The sequence below is a fragment of the Cnephaeus nilssonii genome (genome assembly GCF_951640355.1).
Source record: "Cnephaeus nilssonii genome assembly, chromosome: 6".
Classification (NCBI taxonomy): domain Eukaryota; kingdom Metazoa; phylum Chordata; class Mammalia; order Chiroptera; family Vespertilionidae; genus Cnephaeus; species Cnephaeus nilssonii.
Window position 1 is genome coordinate 40,297,886 of NC_137077.1, and position 20,002 is coordinate 40,317,887.

General features: G+C 36.9%; 1 protein-coding gene across 2 annotated transcripts in view; it reads left to right on the top strand.

Moving 5' to 3' along the window:
- LRRK2 (leucine rich repeat kinase 2) overlaps positions 1 to 20,002 on the top strand; it is a 134,443-nt gene that overhangs the window by 75,441 nt on the left and 39,000 nt on the right. For both annotated transcript variants that reach the window (XM_079773719.1, XM_079773720.1), the window contains exons 27-33: positions 678 to 864; positions 2,222 to 2,403; positions 5,803 to 6,032; positions 6,443 to 6,570; positions 7,598 to 7,816; positions 11,568 to 11,769; positions 12,804 to 12,892. In XM_079773719.1, coding sequence (XP_079629845.1) covers positions 678 to 864; positions 2,222 to 2,403; positions 5,803 to 6,032; positions 6,443 to 6,570; positions 7,598 to 7,816; positions 11,568 to 11,769; positions 12,804 to 12,892 — 1,237 coding nt within the window. The remainder of the gene's footprint in view (positions 1 to 677; positions 865 to 2,221; positions 2,404 to 5,802; positions 6,033 to 6,442; positions 6,571 to 7,597; positions 7,817 to 11,567; positions 11,770 to 12,803; positions 12,893 to 20,002) is intronic.

The window sequence follows — 20,002 nt, forward strand, 5'->3', positions numbered from 1 at the left end:
CACTAGACAAAAGGACCAAGTTGTTATTTGGACGTTTAAACTTTTATATTAATTTGGTGTGCTATTGTGTAGTAACAATTGAAGATTATTTACTGTACAGTTCGCATTATTATAATCAAATGAGATGACACTGGCTGTCACTTTAACTATGCAAAGCATCATGCTCAGTGTTAGGGAACGCTATGTATCACCCCGAGACAAGCTGGTGGAAGAGTGTGCCCCTGCACAATATTAATGAGCTCTAGGACCCAACCTCTGAAGAATCCTCCTAGTAATGAGTGAAATGGAAAAGAGATAGGGGGCTATATACTTATAACTCTTCTATTTGAATAGAAGCAGGAATTTTAATGACCATTTTTGCATTTGTTAATTATGATTTCTCGTGTCATAAACGTTTGTAAAACACTCATTCTGAGATTGACATTTTGATGTTTCTGGAGCAGGGAAATTAGGCCTCCATTTTGCTTTTAGTGGTTCTTATTCATGTAAATGTTTCTGAAGGCCTCCTTTCTAGCCCATCTGTACCAATTGTACCCCAAAGCACCACACATGCATCCTTATATATAAATATTGTTAGTTTTAAAGTTCTTATTCTCTAGTGAAAATTACTGGTGATATAATTTTATGTATTTTGGAAACACTCACTTGGTTTTTATCTTGACACTGTATTGTTTTAGCTTGCGATCATTAGACATGAGCAGCAACGAAATTAAATACCTACCAAGTCCTGCCCACTGGAAATCTTTGAACTTAAGGGAACTCTTGTTTAGTCATAATCAGATCAGCATCTTGGACTTGAGCGAAAAAGCACATGCATGGTCTAGAGTAGAGAAACTACATCTTTCTCATAATAAACTGAAAGAGGTAAGAGGTCATCTTTATTTGCTTAAACTTATTGCCATTTGAAAATAGGCTTGCATAATTTGCATCATCAAAGATTTTCATTTTAAAATCTGTCATTTTGTATTTTCCACTTTTTGAATAAGGTCTAAACTACCCTGAGATAAATTGGTATATTAAGAATGCTTAATTTCCATAAAAGACCACTCTTTGTGCTCTATTTTTTAATTACAGAAATATATCTATTTAACTATGAATGTGGTGTGTGTAATGCTTTATATGTCATTTAATCACAAAATCACTGATCTGTTACCAGACTCTCAGATACTCTGCACTTCTAACGTTGACACCGGGCCACATATAGCCGTGTTTCCCCCTGACTTTCTTTCCTACATTCTTAAATTCCTACATTCCTTTACCAGACTACCCCTCATCTGAGTGGGCCAATGTCCTTTGCTTTACTCCACTGCCTCTGTTACAAATCTGAAATTGATTATCCATTCATCTCAGAAAAAAAAAAAAAAATTGGGGGCGGGGGGCGCCAAATTCAAAAGGCAAAAAGAATTAATTGTCTGAAATGGTGAGGTTCAGAATAACTGAATATTTTTGGTACCTGATTTTTGCCAGAAAATTAATGTTTTTTTATTTTTTATTTTAAAAGTAACGAGCCCTAGCCGGTTTGGCTAAGTGGATAGAGCATTGGCCTGTGGACTGAAGGGTCCCAGGTTCGATTCCAGTCAAGGGCACATGCCTGAGTTGCGGGCTCGATCCCCAAGTAGGGGGTGGGGACATGCAGAAGGCAGCTGATCAATGATTCTCTCTCATTATTGATGTTTCTATCTCTCTCCCCCTCTCTCTTCCTCTCTGAAATCAATAAAAGTATTTTAAAAAGTAAAAAAAGTAATGAGTACTACTTAAAAGTTTGGAATGGAAAAAACAAACTCTAGTTAACATGCCACCTAAAGTATAAACATTTAGTTGTATTTTAATTGCATTAAGTTGTATATAAGCTTGTGATGACCAGATCTGCATAGTTTTACTGAAGAACAAACAATGTGAGGGAACAGATGACTGGATTTGCAAAGAAATTTGCTTTCAGTGTTGTGAAGAGATGACATATGTTACCAAGGGAGCATGGGTTTTCAAAGATTATAAATACGTGACATAGTTTTGGGTAAGTCCCTTATATTTATCTCTTTAAACATTCATAGTGAAAGCTGTGACAAGCATTTGGAAGGTTTTTGAACTCTGTTGAAAGGTTGTGCATGTCGCTAATGGGATCTCTGGTCCTCTCTGGTTCCCTATCAGCATCTTGTTCCTTGGCAGCACACATCTTCCTTCCCACCAACAGACTTTGCCCTTTTTTTTTTATTTCATTAAGATTCCTCCTGAGATTGGCTGTCTTGAAAACCTGACATCTCTTGATGTTAGTTACAACTTGGAACTGAGATCCTTTCCCAATGAAATGGGGAAATTGAGCAAAATATGGGATCTTCCTTTGGATGAGCTGCGTCTTAATTTTGATTTTAAGCACATAGGATGTAAAGCCAAAGACATCATAAGGTTAGATAATTTTGTTTCCATTTGTTTCTGTTAAGTGTGTTTCAGATTTCTCTGTGACTTTGAGGGATATAGAATTACAAAATAAGAAAAAAATGTATAGTACTATTTAACATTAAGTTGTTATGTGTCATTTGCCTTTTATATAATGAACTAGAGGCCCGGTTCATGGATTCGTGCACCGGAGGGGTCCCTTGGTCTGGCCTGTGCCCTCTCACAATCCAGGACCTCTCGGGGGATGTCGGATTGCCTGTTTTGGCCCAATCCGCGCAGACCAGGCCCAGGGACACCACCGGTGCACAAATCTGTGCACTGGTCCTCTAGTATGCATATAAGATCTTTGGTTAATCTCTTCCCTCCCTCCCCCTCCCCCCTTCCTCTGAGATTCATCAGTCTTGTCCATGTTTCCATGCCTGTGCATTGAACGTCTGCCCCCTGGTGGTCAGTGCGTGTCATAGCTACCGGTATAACGGTTGCTTAGGCTTTTATATATACAGACTAGAGGCCCGGTGCACAAAATTCATGCACAAAATTCAGCCCAGCCTGCACCCTCTCCAATTCAGGACCTCTCGGGAGATGTCTGACTGCCGGGATTGGGCCTAAACCAGCAGTTGGACATCCCTCTCACAATCTGTGACCACTGGCTCCTAACTACTCATCTGCCTGCCTGCCTGGTCACCCCTCACTGCCCGCCCCCCCGCCGGCCTGGTCACCCCCAACTGCCCCCCTGCCAGCCTGGTCGCCTCATGCAGCCTGCTGTTCAGTCATTTGGTTGTCCCTCACTAACCCTCCTGCTGGCCTGGTCGCCCCACGCAGCCTGCTGTTCAGTCGTTTGGTCGTCCCTCACTAACTCCCCTGCCGGCCTGGTCGCCCCACGCAGCCTGCTGTTCAGTCATTTGGTTGTCCCTCACTAACCCTCCTGCTGGCCTGGTCGCCCCACGCAGCCTGCTGTTCAGTCGTTTGGTCGTCCCTCACTAACTCCCCTGCCGGCCTGGTCGCCCCACGCAGCCTGCTGTTCAGTCATTTGGTCGTCCCTCACTAACCCCCTCCCGGCCTTGTCGCTCCACGCAGTCTGCTGTTCTGTTATTACTGTGATGGTGTCCTGGACAATTTGCATATTCCTCTATTATTAGTATAGATAGGTTTATAGGTGAGAGAATACTTTTCCTCCTTATCATGTTTCTTGCTAGAAACAGACTCTAGAAGGAAAGTACTACTCCTTGGTCTCTTGTTACCAAGGACACAATCTAAAGAAATATAGCAGAATGTAATAACTTCTTTTTTCATGTCTTTATTGATTTTTAGAGAGAGAGGATAGAGGGATAGAAACATCAATGCCAGAGAAATATCATTGACCAGCTGCCTTCTGCACACCCCCTGCTGGGGATTGAGCCCATAACCCTGGGCATGTGCCCTCACTGGGAATTGAACCAGTGACCACTGAGCAACACTGGCCGGGCTATAATAATTTCTTAAGCTTCATTTCAGATAGCAGATAGTTATATGTCTATTTTATCTTAAAGCATTATAGTTTCTTAAATAATAAAAATTACTAACTTTGCTTTTGCTTACTGACCATGATCATATTTGAAACCACTGAAACTACCCAGGTATCACTGTTTCTGGTGCTTACACTTTACAAACGTCAAATATTTTTGATAATGGACTTTATCTCACTCCTTGTTACATTTTAAGCATATTAGTCTTATTTTTACCTACTCATACACTTATTTATTTCCATTTTCACAAAATTACTTATATCTATATTTATCTTACAGGTTTCAGCTCACTTATCACCTCTCATTGTGTTCCTGACTATAATAGCCATTAAGGCTGGGACGATGGCTGTATTTACTCACTGTCTGATAGTTGGCACAAAGTCTGGTGTACAATTTATAGTGTTTGAATTACCAGTGAACTGTATTTACCTAATTATCCCCTGCTTAAATTTTCTTCAATTTATATTTAACTTTTTATGAAGAATAATTTCTGTCCCCCTGAGGTTGGTGCAATTTGAAAGGAAAGAGTTTGTTGCCTGCTATGCTAAACATGAGGACCCCTGATTTTAAATAATGATGTCTCATAATTTTTCCCATCTGAAACTGGAAAAGATGTTCATATGAAAATTGGTTTTATTATTATGAAACATTTAGTGGAACTAGTTTTCAGTGTATTATTTCATATTATCAAGTCACTGTGTAAGTAAATCTTTTTAAACTTGTTTTACATTTTAGAAAAGACAAAGACCTGGAATGGTTTAGAAATCGTAGACATCTTTTGCTTTTTCAAAGAATGAGTTTTTTCAAAGAGTGGTGAATTCTGAATAGTTAATGGTCACTGGGCCATTGTTTTTCTTGTTTATTGGTGATGAAAACAGAACTTTAGTTGCATGTGAGAAAATGACTGATTTCAGTAATAGCAGGTAGAGATATGATCTGTCAGATCTTATTTTATCAAGTGTCAAAGAAACCAAGAAGAGTTATTTGGCCTTTTGGTCAGATTACCAGGACTGTTGGTCAGATTCCTGTTAGTTATGAGAATGGACCCGTCAATGATCTCTAAAATTCAGTTATGATTTAGTTTGCTTCTCTAATTTTAAACTGTGTCAACATTTTACTTACTTAAAATGTATCTTTATATATCCATTATATCTTAGAGAACATTTAAAATCTATTGATTTAAAGGTGGCTTTGTTAGCTACCTATGGCATTTCTATTATTTTTACTCTAAGTGAAAATAATTTCAATTATTTTTACACTAAGATGATTAGGAATAGCAATATATCTGATACTATAATAGATACTGGGAATTATCTGCCGGCCTGGTCACTATATAGTAATTTATAATGTAACCAATATGACCTTCCCATGTACATTATTCATATGCATATATGACTTATGTGAATATATACATGATATATGCCATCCATGGATATATATGTACACACACATATATAATGTACCAAATATAACCTCACTATCAAGGTTTAGTGTAACAGTTTGCATGGATACTCTAACTTGGCTCTCTGTCACATGGACTTTCTAAAATTTTATACTTTATAATTTCTAGGGTTTTGTGTTAAATAAATGTGTGTGTGTGTAAAATTCTAATGGGCATTGCAAACATTTTCACATTTTGATTGTTTATGGTGGTAGTGTAACATGTCATTGTGTTTGATAATACTACCAATCATTATCAACTATACTAATATTAATAATAAAACATATGCATTAACAGCATACCAAAAGACAAGTGCACTTTACTTATAAAAGTTGTGCATTTTTTTGCATACTACATTTTAAAAATCTGATATTTAAAAGAATTCAATGCACAAGAATTTACCTATATTTTAAGAATACTGTTCAGCAGTTTATTATTTTATTTTTGTCTTTCTAATTCCAGGTTTCTCCAACAGCGGTTAAAAAAGGCCGTGCCCTATAACCGAATGAAACTTATGATTGTGGGAAACACTGGGAGTGGTAAAACCACCTTATTGCAGCAATTAATGAAAACCAAGAAATCAGATGTTGGGATGCAAAGTGCCACAGTTGGCATAGACGTGAACGACTGGCCTATCCAAATAAGAGGCAAAAGGAAGAAAGACCTGATTCTAAATGTGTGGGATTTTGCAGGTATTTATTTTGCTAGAATTTTAAAATCATATTTATCTTTTACTTAGAATTTGGGTTTAAAAACTGAGTTTTCTGTTCCAATACTGCAAAGAGACCAGTGAATCCTATGGAATTACTATTCCATAGCTGTTTACTTCTCCCAGTATTACCCTTGCCACCAGAAGGGAGAAGTGTATGGAAGGGAATGTTAGAAACTGCAGGTGGCAGCTGAAGCTGAGGTCAGGGTCCATAGCTAACACTTCAGCCAGAAGTTCTCAATCTCTAGTAAAAACTCAGTTATAGTCTTCCAAAAATCATTGATTGTTATTTTTGTCTTTTGTTTTTTTTGGTATGCTAAATATGTATGGTATCATCTAAAAATTTGTTTTGAAAAAAGGAAGGCTAAAAAAGAGTCTTCAATCTCTGCTTAGGTCGGGAGGAATTCTACAGCACGCATCCGCACTTCATGACCCCGCGATCACTGTACCTCGCCGTCTATGACCTCAGCAAAGGGCAGGCTGAAGTTGATGCTATGAAGCCTTGGCTATTCAATATAAAGGTGGTCTATTCTAATCATTTGAAAATACAAGAATAATTTTCATTGTTTTGTATGTAAGGTAATTTACTTTAGGCAAAGAGTTGCTTTAGGAGTTTTGTGTTTGTTTGTTTTTTAAGAAAGTTAGCAGCACTGAAATTTTGAGTTGGGAAATTTTCAGAGTAATTAAGCTGTGGCATGAAAATAAGGTGTTCCGTATTGGTGAGTGTTATAGATCCTTGGAAGTCTTTTAAGCTATAAAAATGGGAAATACACATGCTACACTATGTTTATCATATTTTAAAATGGAACATGAGGTTTTCTTAAAATAAGTTATGCTAAAGAAAACCAATCTGTGCATCTTTGAAAATGCACAGTGGCAATTTAGTAGGAAGTCTTTCAGATCTTACACTTATATATGGTACCAGATTAATGTGCTTATTTATTTATTTATTTATTTATTTATTTTTGTAAACTGAAGTATAATGGACAATATGCTCTTATATTGGGAATCTCTCTTTGTTAGTTTCCACTTTGTCCTTTGCTGCCATGCTGTCAGCTATTCTTTACAAGCTAGTGTTGTAATTTTGGTAATTTTTGAAACCTTTTTTTGTTGTTTTTACTTTATTATAGTTAGCCAAAGGGAGCAAATATTACAATGGCAGTAATACTTTAGTGTTCCCCGCTCCCCCCACTGCAGACTTCAAATAGAATGACTTTAGAAATGAATTCAAGAGATTGAATTTGCAGAGAAGGAAGAGAAAATAAAAACCATATTATGACACTGAAATAATTCGTGGGTTTATTAAATGCTTATTTTGAATTCCAAAGCACACTTAAAAAGTTACCCACCTGAAAAGTGTTAATAATTCAATTAAGAAGACACATAAAAACGACTTAATAAATTTTCTTAATGTTACATTATTTTTCTTAGGATTAAGGTAAGAAAGGCAGCTGTTTTCTTCATGGTGTCTTTTAATTTTTCACTTCCATTCAAGTGAATTTCAATGGAAACGTACTGGTAACCAGTATTTTGCGTCTTTCCCTGTAGGCTCGAGCTTCCTCTTCCCCTGTGATTCTTGTGGGCACACATTTGGATGTTTCTGATGAGAAGCAGCGTAAAGCCTGCATCAGTAAAATCACCAAGGAGCTCTTGAACAAGCGAGGGTTTCCCGCAATACGGGATTACCACTTCGTGAACGCCACCGAGGAATCTGATGCTTTGGCAAAACTTCGGAAAACCATCATAAATGAGAGCCTCAATTTCAAGGTAACATAGTTAATGCCTACTGGGGTCTAGTAGATAAGTATAATTTATTAATTCTTAGGCTATGCAACTGCTTAGAAAAGGCAGAAGACTTGAGGTGTTTTTCATATCTGTTAGCATCATTATTTTCCGTTTTAAAATTACTCATGCCATACTTCATTTCAGGTTCATAGAAATGGGAATAAAAACAATTAGAGGGCCCAAACCGGTTTGGCTCAGTGGATAGAGCGTTGGCCTGCGGACTGAAAGGTCCCAGGTTCGATTCCGGTCAAGGGCATGTACATTGGTTGCAGGCACATCCCCGGTGAGGGGTGTGCAGGAGGCAGCTGGTCGATGTTTCTCTCTCATCGATGTTTCTGGCTCTCTATCCCTCTCCCTTCCTGTCTGTAAAAAATCAATAAACTATAAAAACAAACAAACAAACAAACAACAATTAGAGGGCCTGAGAGGGTCTAAGAGAGGGTCTGAGAGATGGAGAGGATGTTTCTGAGAGACTCTGAGCAAACGTTTCTGATGCCTTTCTCTCTCAGCTTCCCCCAGTGGTGATGTAATCAACAGGATAAATGGAATACTGGGGCCTGGGGTCATCTTTCTTCTATTAGTTTTTACTGTTTTTTCTTCTCCTGCTTCTTTCTTTGGGAGTTCCTTTTGAATGCTCATCTTGCTATTCCAGGCTGCTCCTCCATACCTCTTGTTCCTGTGATTCTCATTATAGATGTTTTCCCCTCGACATTGTGAGATGGCTTTTCACTTGGTTGCCAAGATCACTAATTTGGTTTTCATCAATGTCTAAGCAATTTTTTTTTATTACATACAAACAGGGTTTTTCATTTTAGGAATGATGTCTTTGATGTCTAAAGTGCCTTTCTAATAAATCAAATGCAATTCATTGTGTTTATAAAACACAGATAAATTAGTTACCAGGCAGAATACTTAAAAAAAATATATTTTTATTGATTTCAGAGAGGAAAAGAGAGGGAGAGAGAGATAGAAACATCAATGATGAGAGAGAATCATTGATTCCCTGCCTCCTGTACACCCCACAATGGGGACTGAACTCGTAACCTGGGCATATGACCCAACCGGGAATCGAACCATGACCTCCTGGTTCATAGGTCGCTGCTCAACCACTGAGCTACACTGGCCAGGCAGAACACTTATTTTTAATACTTATAGGAGAGAGAAATTTTCCGGGGGTCCTATAGATAGCATGATGTAAACTGTGTGGAACAGGCCCTGACATTGTAGTATGAGAAACACAGTGGTGACCTTCATTGTTAGTTCCTGTTGGCTTAGCTCATTAGCACTAATGATGAAGGCATGGCTTGTAACTAAGGGTTGTTTTGCCTGGACAGTCCCAGCATAATTATAAATAGTGTCCCAGAATGTCCTCAATCAAGCATTCCGGTTTGGATAATAAATGTTATGGTTGCCCTGGTTATAACGTGCCTGCCAGTTAGCTTAGTTCTGTCCCATTTCCACTGATTATGCTCCTATCCAAAGCCTAATGAGCCTTTTGTAAATGTGCTGGTCTTTGTGGTGCCCCAGGAGACAATTTGCATGTTTGTATCTTTCAGCACATTTATCTCAGTCACTGAAAGGTTTTGCCAGTGCTGGATCACTCGTGGCATTTTATGTAAGAAGAATGGTATATTATTTTATTTGCTGAGTTTCCTACTCTCTCATGGGACATATGATTAGAGATTAACATGACTTTTAAGAAACAAATATACAAAAGTCATTCATCCAGTTAAATATTATCTTTATCCAGGTGGTTTTCTTCTGAGACTATACCTGTTGTTATTTATACTATTTTAATAGCTACTCTTTTTATCATTACTGTTAGAGCATACATTATATTTAAAAAAAAAAAAAGACTTCTTAGAGGTTAAGTTTGTTTTGAAAAAGCCTGAATTTTGTCGAAACAGACTCTATAGATAAAGTGGTTGGTTCATCAAGCTGGACTAGTACTGCTTTTGTCTAATAACATGTTGTCACTATCAATCAATAAAAGCATATTTCTTCCTGCATTTATAAATGAAATCTGAAGTCAACACCATGCAAGGATGTAAAAGAAATGCTTTGAAAAATAGAAATGCTATTTGAAGAAAGGTATATATTGCTAATGTATACATCATTCTGGCATTTTTGTTTGAAAATTCATTTGATTGCTTTGCAGAATAGTGACTTCTCAATGACCTAGAACCAACGAGCCTGCTAGAGCATTATTATTCTTTTCTCCCTGCAGTGCTTCAACCCATATTCAAATAGCAGCTTTTAATCTACTAGAGATCATTTTGTTTTTGCCCTCTCATTTTTTTTCTTCTTTCTTTTATCTTGGCTCTTCTCTAATCTTTTCCTGTCTCACCTTTATTAACATGTATCTGTGAAAACTCTAGAATAAAAGTGTTGTTTTTTTTGTGTGTGGCTGTTGGTGACCTGACACAAATTAAAAGAAATAGGACAAAACAGAACAATATCCCTTTCAATCTGTCCAACCCATTAGCAGGTGTTCTTTGCTGGCCCTGGAGCCCAGTCCTATAAAATTCATCTTTTTTCTATATAATTTGCTTTCTGTGAAAACCCTTGTTTATTTCTAAATGTAGGTTTTCCTCCTTGAGTTAAAACATAAACTTCAACCTGAAGTTTTGTTTAATTTATAAATAATGCAGAGAGGGATTGTGAAAAGTGGTGATCAGTAGAGTTATAGTTAATTTTCTGGGGCAAGAAATAGATGAACATATCAAATTACTGTTTGGAGGAGAAGATGTAAATAATGGTTATGGCAGTTGTAAATGAAGCTCCTTAAGGTTCTAGTTACAAGTAGAAAAAGAACAAGTTACATTTTATGTGTGTTTATAAACCCAATTTCTATTTGTAATAAGTTTAATAATTTAGGTAGGAATTTTGATATGTCAGGTAAACAACGTACAAGAATATATTTCTGGGTCCAGAAATGGGGAAAGTTTGCCACCTGGTGGTTCTCAAAGGCATTTTAGTTACTATTGTTAGAGCTGTATTTCTTTTTAAAATTAGATTTTCATGGAAAAACTGTGTGGAAAAGACTGTCATTAACAGAAACATCATCTTAAGGCAATTTAAAATTTTTTATTTTACATATTTTTCAATTAGTATGCAGTTATTAAATTCAGAGCGTCACAGAACAGAAATCATCCTCTTTTGTCAGTGTGTTTGGATGACTTTTTATTTTCTCAAGTTCAAGGTTTTACCAAAAAGCCTAGCTTAGGTGAGGAGATATCATGTCTGTCTCCAGGCTTCGCTGTTGATATGCACATTAATACAACATTTGCAAATAACAAGCACAGGATTTAATGTTTTACCTCAGGGTGTGGATATTTGCATCTAATAAACAAGGTTCAAAAGGTCTTGTAGTACTGATTGCTTATGTTAGTTTATCTATTGCATATGTGTTTAATGTCTTAGAAAATAGAAAATCCTTTATCTACGGTTAGGGTTTTGCTATGTATTTTCTGGATAGCTGGGTAAATAGTTCCATACCACTTTATTTGATAGTTATTTTCAAATTGGTTTCTGTGTTCATATTTTTATGTTATCACCATTTTGTTTATCCCTCAACATTTAAATGATTTGAATCACATTTTGATTTTAGTTGAAAACACACTTCTGAATGATATACCCTTTCTGTAAGCCTATTAGCACTGAATTTACCCACCACCTGACAAATATATGAATACAATGGATTTTTTACAGCTTGTCATGTTTCATCACATAGATCCGAGATCAGCCTGTGGTTGGGCAGCTGATTCCAGACTGCTATGTAGAACTTGAGAAAATCATTTTATCAGAGCGTAAAAATGTGCCAATTGAATTTCCTGTAATTGACCGGAAACGATTATTACAACTGGTGAAAGAAAATCAACTGCAGTTAGATGAAAATGAGCTTCCTCATGCAGTGCACTTCCTAAATGAATCAGGTTTGGCTGTTTATTTGTTTCAGATTTTTTTCAAAGCGTGGCTATGGTAATTTATAAAAATGGATCTGAACCGTGCTAGAATTTACAGTCACTATTTAACAGAATAGCTCCAGAATTCTTTCATAGGCCACTGATGTCTATCTTCTTGGAAGATCATCATATGTGCATTGATGTTAAATCGTATGGCATGTCATAAGAAAAACAATGGAAACCATCTGAGGGCAACAGTGGAAAGAGCAAGAGTTAAAATGTGTGGGTTCCAGATCTTGACTATACTAGTCAGGAGCTGTGGAACCCTGAGCATAAGGCATCTCCTTTCAAAGTATCAAATGGATTTAGTGTGTGTGGAAGTGGCTTGCCTACTGGAGAAGAGAATTATTATTGGAATGGTCTGATGGGGCACTTTGAGAATCAGTGGTTGCCTGAGATGCAGCTATGAGTGCAGATCTCGCTCTGTGATATCACACATTGTCAGCATGACCTCATAGATAACAACTCTCAATTATGTACTTGATCAATATAGCCTCACTAGCAATGTGTGCGTTGATTTGTAGGACCAGGGTAAGTGGCTGGGAAGCTGCTTTTGATTCCTAGATTCTGTTATATGAAAAAAATTTTTTCACGTGGATTATAATCTGTTCCTTCTTCCCATCATCCTTAAACCAGTAACTTTCTAGGATATTCTGTGTCTCTTACCTCTATTTGAAAAATGAGGTGTGTCTTTGTATTGCATATTTAGAAAGCCAAAAAGAAAATTATGAATTTCTGTTTGCTTGTAAATATATGCTCTGCGATACATGGCATAGTCTCAAATATGCTTATATCTGATCACTGTATATCGTTAAAAAATACTTCTTTATAATATTGGATGTTAGGGCTGGAGAGCTAGGATGCCCAGTTGTAGTCCCAGCTCTGCCACTAACTAGGCTGACATTGTCTCACATGTAAATGAGGAGGTTGGACTAGATTCTCTTGCTCTTTGATGTTTGTATATTCTAGATTTCATGTTTCATTGTTTGATTTTTTTATTTCAGGGGTCCTTCTTCATTTTCAAGACCCAGCACTGCAGTTAAGTAACTTGTATTTTGTGGAACCCAAGTGGCTTTGTAAAGTCATGGCACAGGTTGGTGTCTTATATTTTTGTGACATGGGGGTAATGATTGAAAAGGAGAATAAATGGCACCCAGAGCATTGAACATTGTAGAGTTGCTGTTCAGTTAAGATAGAAACTACAGTAAATATAGAAAACTAGAGGGCACTTCATGTAGAAAACTGCTTAAAGAAGAGCTTTGTGGAAGAAGGGGAGGTACCTAAGAATTTACTTTAACGCCTTTAATGTCTTTAATGATGGATGTTTGTACCATTGTGTTCCATAGTGCTTTCCGAGATCCTGATCATATCTTTGGTTTGTTTGATTTAGTCAATTGTATGAAAACTTTGTGAAAATCCTTGGAGTAAATATATATAAGAAAATTGGGCCATTGAGCCTGTGAAACCTCTATCTAGATAACATGAAGGGGAATTTTGCCTCTTGAGAGAAATGGTCTGAGTTCTAAATGCTTACAATTTTTGAAAACTTTGGATGGCAGTAGTAATAGCTATCTTTTCCCCATTTATATTTCATATGGAAAATTATTTCTTCTTCCATTGATAATTACCATTGAGTTTATATTAATTAGTTATAATAATCCATCAATATAGGTTTGCTACAGAATATCACTCAGGGAGGACACACTAACTCAGTTTTTTTCAACATCAACTCTTAGGGCCAGATAATTCTTTGTTGTGCGTTATAGGATAATAGCAGCATCTTTGGCCTTACCCTGTAAATATTAGTAGCATCTTCCTAGTTATGACCAGCAATGTGTTCAGACATTACCACATATTGCTGGGGATGCAAAATCACTCTCATAAACAGAGGTGAGCTTAGGGAGGGTGTCTCTGGCATCTGCATTCACTGGCATTTATTTGGTGTATGAGTATAATTTATAGTTTTGCATGTGGCTCCCTGAATCCCTTAAATAATTATATCTTCTTACATTAGGAGTCTCTCTTTTAATTAAACTATAATGGTAATTAAATTCCCTCAGCTAATCTTGAATGATAGTTCCTAAACTCCATCTAAAGCAGTGATGGCGAACCTATGACACGCGTGTCAGCACTGACACGCGTAGCCATTTCTGATGACACGCGGCCGCTGAGGCGGCCACATGCTGAGGATGAAACATTTGCTGCTCCTGAGGATGAAACATTTGCGAAATAATGTTTTTTTCTCAAAGTGACACACTACCCGAGTTATGCTCAGTTTTTTGGCGAAGTTTGACACACCAAGCTCAAAAGTTTGCCCATCACTGATCTAAAGAAACTTATTTGGATCTAAATCCTATAACACAGAACTCCAGATATATTGAAACAATATTTTAATTGGCAATCAATTGTAATGTGGTAGCAATGACTATTTTGGTAGCTATTATTAGGTAGCTTTTTATCCTTCTGCACATGTGCCATGGAAAATGTGATTATACTCATCTGATCCATGATAATGGAGCCAGTAAAGTGACTGGTCAAGAGCACCAGCCCTGAGCCATCATGACCTGTACTCAGATCTCTTATGAAACTTACTTTGTGACATTTCTTAATGTTTTAAGTCTGTGTTTTTTTTTTACTTGCAAAATAAGGATAGTAACAATTTTAACTTCTACATTGCCTCCCTAATTCAGTGTAAGCAAGCAGTAAATATTAGCTAATTTCATATTTGATACATTTGGTGATTAAAGCTATTATTTTAGGAAATGAAAAAAAAATCTTGAAAACTGTACAGATGTATTTAAGCAGTTTTGGAAAGTGTGTCAGTATGGAGCTAAACAATAGCCACAAATCTGTGCAGTAGATGCATTCTCAACAGCAAAAGGAGTTTTAAATATTTAACCCTGAAGATTTTGTTGTCCTACGTGGCATGCTATAATGCTCTATCTAGTCAAGAAGAGGCTGAAAGTTGCACACAGAAGTGATGTTTTTCTATGTGAACTAGGAACATTGAAAGCTGCACACAGGTGGACACTATTAGAGTCAGAGAATTGAGGAAGTGGTTTGTATCCAAATCACGATCTTTTAGCAAAAGCAGATTTCCACCATGACCACAATAAAATGTCTGATAATTCTATGGAATAATTAAGTTGAAACTCCATGGGAGTTCTTCTCATTAGAATGGTTATACTGTAAACATGTTAATTTAAGTGAAAACCAATTCAAGAATTTGAATAGCTCAAAATTATTTTGAAAGAGAGGCCTAAAAGGTCAACAAAATGATAATTTAAATTTCTTATTAACTTAAAAAATGAATAGCACAATTCTGTTTATGCTGATATAGTGAATTGTAATGTCATTTTCACTGAGGTTTATAAAGAATGAAAGCTATAAATAATCAAGTGAAAACAAGAATGACTTGTCTGACAACCATCATGAAAAATAAATAGGGATATTTGCCTCCATGAATCAGCAAACAAGGGCAGGAATAATTTCATGGTGCAGAAGTGCTAATGAGCCCACCCTCCCTCTATATGCCCTGAGCTGTTAGGTCACTACACTTATTAAAGAAGGTTCCATCAATGCACAGAGAAGTTTGCAAAACTCATTTAACTGTATCATACAAGATATGAAAGGGCCTTATTGAATTAATCGGGTGGAGTATTAAAAATTTTGCATGGCAATTAAGTCTTGATAACGTGTGTGAGGGAATTCGAAAAATTCTCATTACTTGCATAAGGCCTTATGAAAGCCTTAAAAGTTACTAGGCTGAAGGAATATTAGTAGGTCTTTTAAAGTGATAAAATTAAGATAATGTTTCCATTTTCTATTGCTTTTTAACAAGATACCCTAAAACTTGGAGGCTTAAAACATCAGCTGTTTATTATTTTTCAATATTCTGTGGTTGATTAGGCTCAGTTGAGTGGTCTGGTCCACAAGACCTTGGCCAGGGTCATTCAAGTGGCTTCCCTCATTGACTGGGCTAGAGGGTCCAAGAAGGCTATGCTCACAGTTTGGTGTATTGATGCTCCTCTCATATGGCTCCTCCTCCTAACATCTAGGCCCAGAACTGGTATAATGTTAGTTCTGTCATAGGCTAGTGGATGGAGCAACCCCAGGCCAGTTCAGATTCGAGGGGAGAGGAGATAGTACCACTTGAGGTACTGAGCAGCATGCATGTATAGGGAGAAAAGGAATTGATATGTCCATCTTTGGAAACTACCACAAAGAATGGTAGCACATATAGATATATTTAAAAAATCAAGCACAAACCTCTTTTAAAACCAATTTGTCTAAGTAAAATGAATTAGGGTAAGTATATAATGATGGTTTACATAAATACACGGGGTTATTGTGCACTTTTCAAGGATTATCTCATTTACTTCTCAGAACAGCCTTCTTAAATGGTACTGTATTAACTCTCATCTTGAAGGTGAAGAAGTTAAGTGATGGGTGTAAAATAATTTATCCAAAATTACACATTGGGATTTCAGACAAAGTGGATTGACAGCAGTGTTTATAAATCTAACCCTAGGATAAAATGCTACAAATTTCATTTTCTCAAAATTCACTCATCTAACCTTATTTATTCAAACTATATTCTGGGTATTTTTCTGGTGCCGGGACTGTAGTACTAGACAAGACAGCATCCCTATACTATGGAGATGACATTCTAATGGGAGGAAATGACCAATAAGTAAACACTTACCATGTCAGGTGGTACTAAGTGCTACAGAGAACATATAAAGTATGGTTGGGAACAGAGCACGAGTTGTTAGACAAGGTTATAGTCACTTAATAACAATAAAACACCAAACAACTCTTTTTACCACCTAAATTGTAAGAATGATCTGGGGCATCTATAAAGTGTATAATATGGGATATGTCCCGAAATATAGGTTTTTAAAAAAAATTTCTTTATTGATTAAGGTATCACATATTTGTCCTCATCCCCCCATTCCTATCCCACACCCCTCCCCACACATGCCCCCACCCCCCTGTTGTCCTTAACCGCTGGTTAGGCTCATATGCTTGCACACAAGTCCTTTGGTTGATCTCTCCCCTTTACCCCCACCCACCCCTTCCCTCCGTCTGAGGGCTGACAGTCTGATCCATGCCTCCTTGTTTCTGGGTCTGTTCTTGTTCATCAGTCTATGTTGTTCATTATTTTCCCTAGATGAGTGAGATCATGTGCTATTAGAAATACACTTATAAGAACCGAAAATGAGACAAGTAATAATGGTTATGCTGACAGGCAAATGAATCAGTCTGTAGTGAGTTTCTTTATGGTTCAATAGTTCTTTTGAGACCCAATTTCAATGTCAAACAGTTCCTTATGTGTACATGTCAGCCATGACATTTCAGTTCCGGATGGTGTACAAATGGTTGTGATGCAGGTCCAAGCCTCTCTGGTTTGGTTCTGGGCAACCTGTAGTGACACACAGCTGCTAACTGCTAGTATGGCAAGGCGATGTCGGCGTCTTCCATCTCTGGACTGCTTCTCTTCTTTCTTCATGGCTGGAGTAGTCCTGTTGATTCCTCTCTGTTGCTGGAATCCACATGGTCTCGGAGTTGTTTTCCTCTTGATTACAGTTGACATAAAAATATAATTTTTACTCTTTAACATTATGCATTTTAATTGGATATAATTATGTTCAATCAGCTATGTATTTCTCTTTTTTTCTTTATTGATTAAGGTATTACATATGTGTCCTTATCCCCTCATTGCTCCCCACCCCTCCCACTCATAATCTCACCCCCCTGTTGTCTGTGTCCATTGGTTATGCTTATATGCACGCATACACGTCCTTTGGTTGATCTCTCCTACTTACCCCCACCGTCCCCTACCTTCCCTCTGAGGTTTGATGGTCTAATCAATGCTTCTCTGTCTCTGGATCTGTTTTTATTCATCAGTTTATGTTGTTCATTATATTCCACAAATGAGTGAGAGCATGTGATATTTATATTTCTCTGACTGGCTTATTTCGCTTAGCATAATGCTCTCCAGTTCCATCCATGCTGTTGCAAATGGTAGGAGGTCCTTCCTTTATATAGCAGCATAGTATTCCATTGTGTAGATGTACCACAGTTTTTTAATCCACTCATCTGCTGATGGGCACTTAGGCTGTTTCCAAATCTTAGCTATGGTGAATTGTGCTGCTATGAACATAGGGATGCATATATTCTTTCTAATTGGTGTTTCTAGTTTCTTGGGATATATTCCTAGAAGTGGGATCACTGGGTCAAATGGGAGTTCCATTTTTAGTTTTTTGAGGAAACTCCATACTGTTCTCCACAATGGCTGCACCAGTCTGCATTCCCACCAGCAGTGCACGAGGGTTCCTTTTTCTCTGCATCCTCACCGGCATTTGTTGTTTGTTGATTTGTTGATGATAGCTATTTTGACAGGTGTGAGATGGTACCACATTGTCATTTTGATTTGCATCTCTCAAATAATTAGTGACTTTGAGCATGTTTTTATATGTCTCATGGTCTTCCTTATGTCTTTTGAAAAGTATCTATTTAGGTCCATTGCCCATTTTTTGATTAGGTTGTTTATCTTCCTTTTGTTAAGTTGTATGAGTTCCCTGTAAATGTTGGAGATTAAACCCTTATTGGTGATAACATTGGCAAATATATTCTCCCATGCAGTGGTCTTTCTTGTTGTTTTGTTGATGGTTTCTTTTGCTGTACAGAAGCTTTTTTATTTTGATACAGCCCCATTTGTTTATTTTCTCTTTAGTTTTCATTGCCCTAGGAGCAGTATCAGTGAAGAAATTGCTTCGGCATATGTCTGAGATTTTGCTGCCTGTGGATTCCTCTAATATTCTTATGATTTCCCATCTTATGTTTAAGTCCTTTATCTATTTTGAGTTTATTTTTGTGTATTATGTAAGTTGGTGATCTAGTTTCATTTTTTTTGCATGTATCTGTCTAATTTTCCCAACACCATTTATTGAAGAGACTGTGTTGACTCCATTATATGTTTTTGCCTCCTTTGCCAAATATTAATTGAGTATAGTGGTTTGAATCGATTTCTAGGTTCTCTATTCTATTCCATTGGTTTACATGTTTGTTCTTGTGCCAGTACCAGGCAGTTTTGAGAACAGTGGCTTTGTAATACAGCTTGATATCTGGTATTGAGATCCCTCCTACTTCGTACTTCTTTCTCAGGATTGTTGCCGCTATTTGGGGTCTTTTTTTTTTTTATTCCAAATGAATTTTTGGAGAGTTCTTTCTAGGTCTGTAAATATGCCATTGGTAATTTAATGGGGAGTGCATTGAATCTATAGATTGCTTTGGGTAGTATGGACATTTTAATGATGTTGATTCGACCAATCCATGAACACGGTATGTTCTTCCATCTGTTTATGTCTTCTTCTATCTCTTTTTTTCAGTGTCCTGTAGTTTTCCAAGTACAGGTCTTTTACCTCCTTAGTTAAGTTTATTCCTAGGTATCTTAATTTTTTTGGTGCGATGGTAAATGGTATTGTTTTTTTTTAATCTCTCTTTCTGTAAGTTCACTATTAGTGTATTAAAATTCCATAGATTTTGTGGTGTTAATTTTGTATCTTGCTACATTGCCAAATTAATAAATGAACTCGGCTATGCATTTCTTCATTCAATAAACATTATGTGTACAAAATAGAAATACTAGTACAGAGATGAATAAGACAAGTCCTGGGCCCAAAGATTTTATAATCCAACATTTCAGCCAACTACCTAATGTAAATAATGTTTGCTCCCATTAAAGTATCCCTTAAACATAGATCTACTAAAGAATTTAAATACAACCCTCTTTTAAAAATGAATAGGAATATGTAGATAGTAATGGCTAACACATGAGGACTTTATGCCAAAAATCTCAAGGCAATCTAAAGACAGTTACTTTTATTATCTCACTAGAGGCCCGATGCACGAAATTCGTGCAAGGGACTTGGCCCTCACATCCCCGACTTCGTCTAGAAGGTCATCCGGAAGGATGTGTGGAAGGTGTTTGGCTGTCTGGTCTAATTAGCATATCATGCTTTTATTATTATAGATTTTACGGAAAAGGAAACTGTGGCTTAAAGACATTAAGTACCCTTTTCCAAGGTCACACAACTAGAAATTGAGCCTGTGTTGAACTTGGGTTCTTCTGACTTACGTTTTTAACTGTTGTGATGATGATTAAAACTTAAAGTATAATATCCACATTAGAATCACA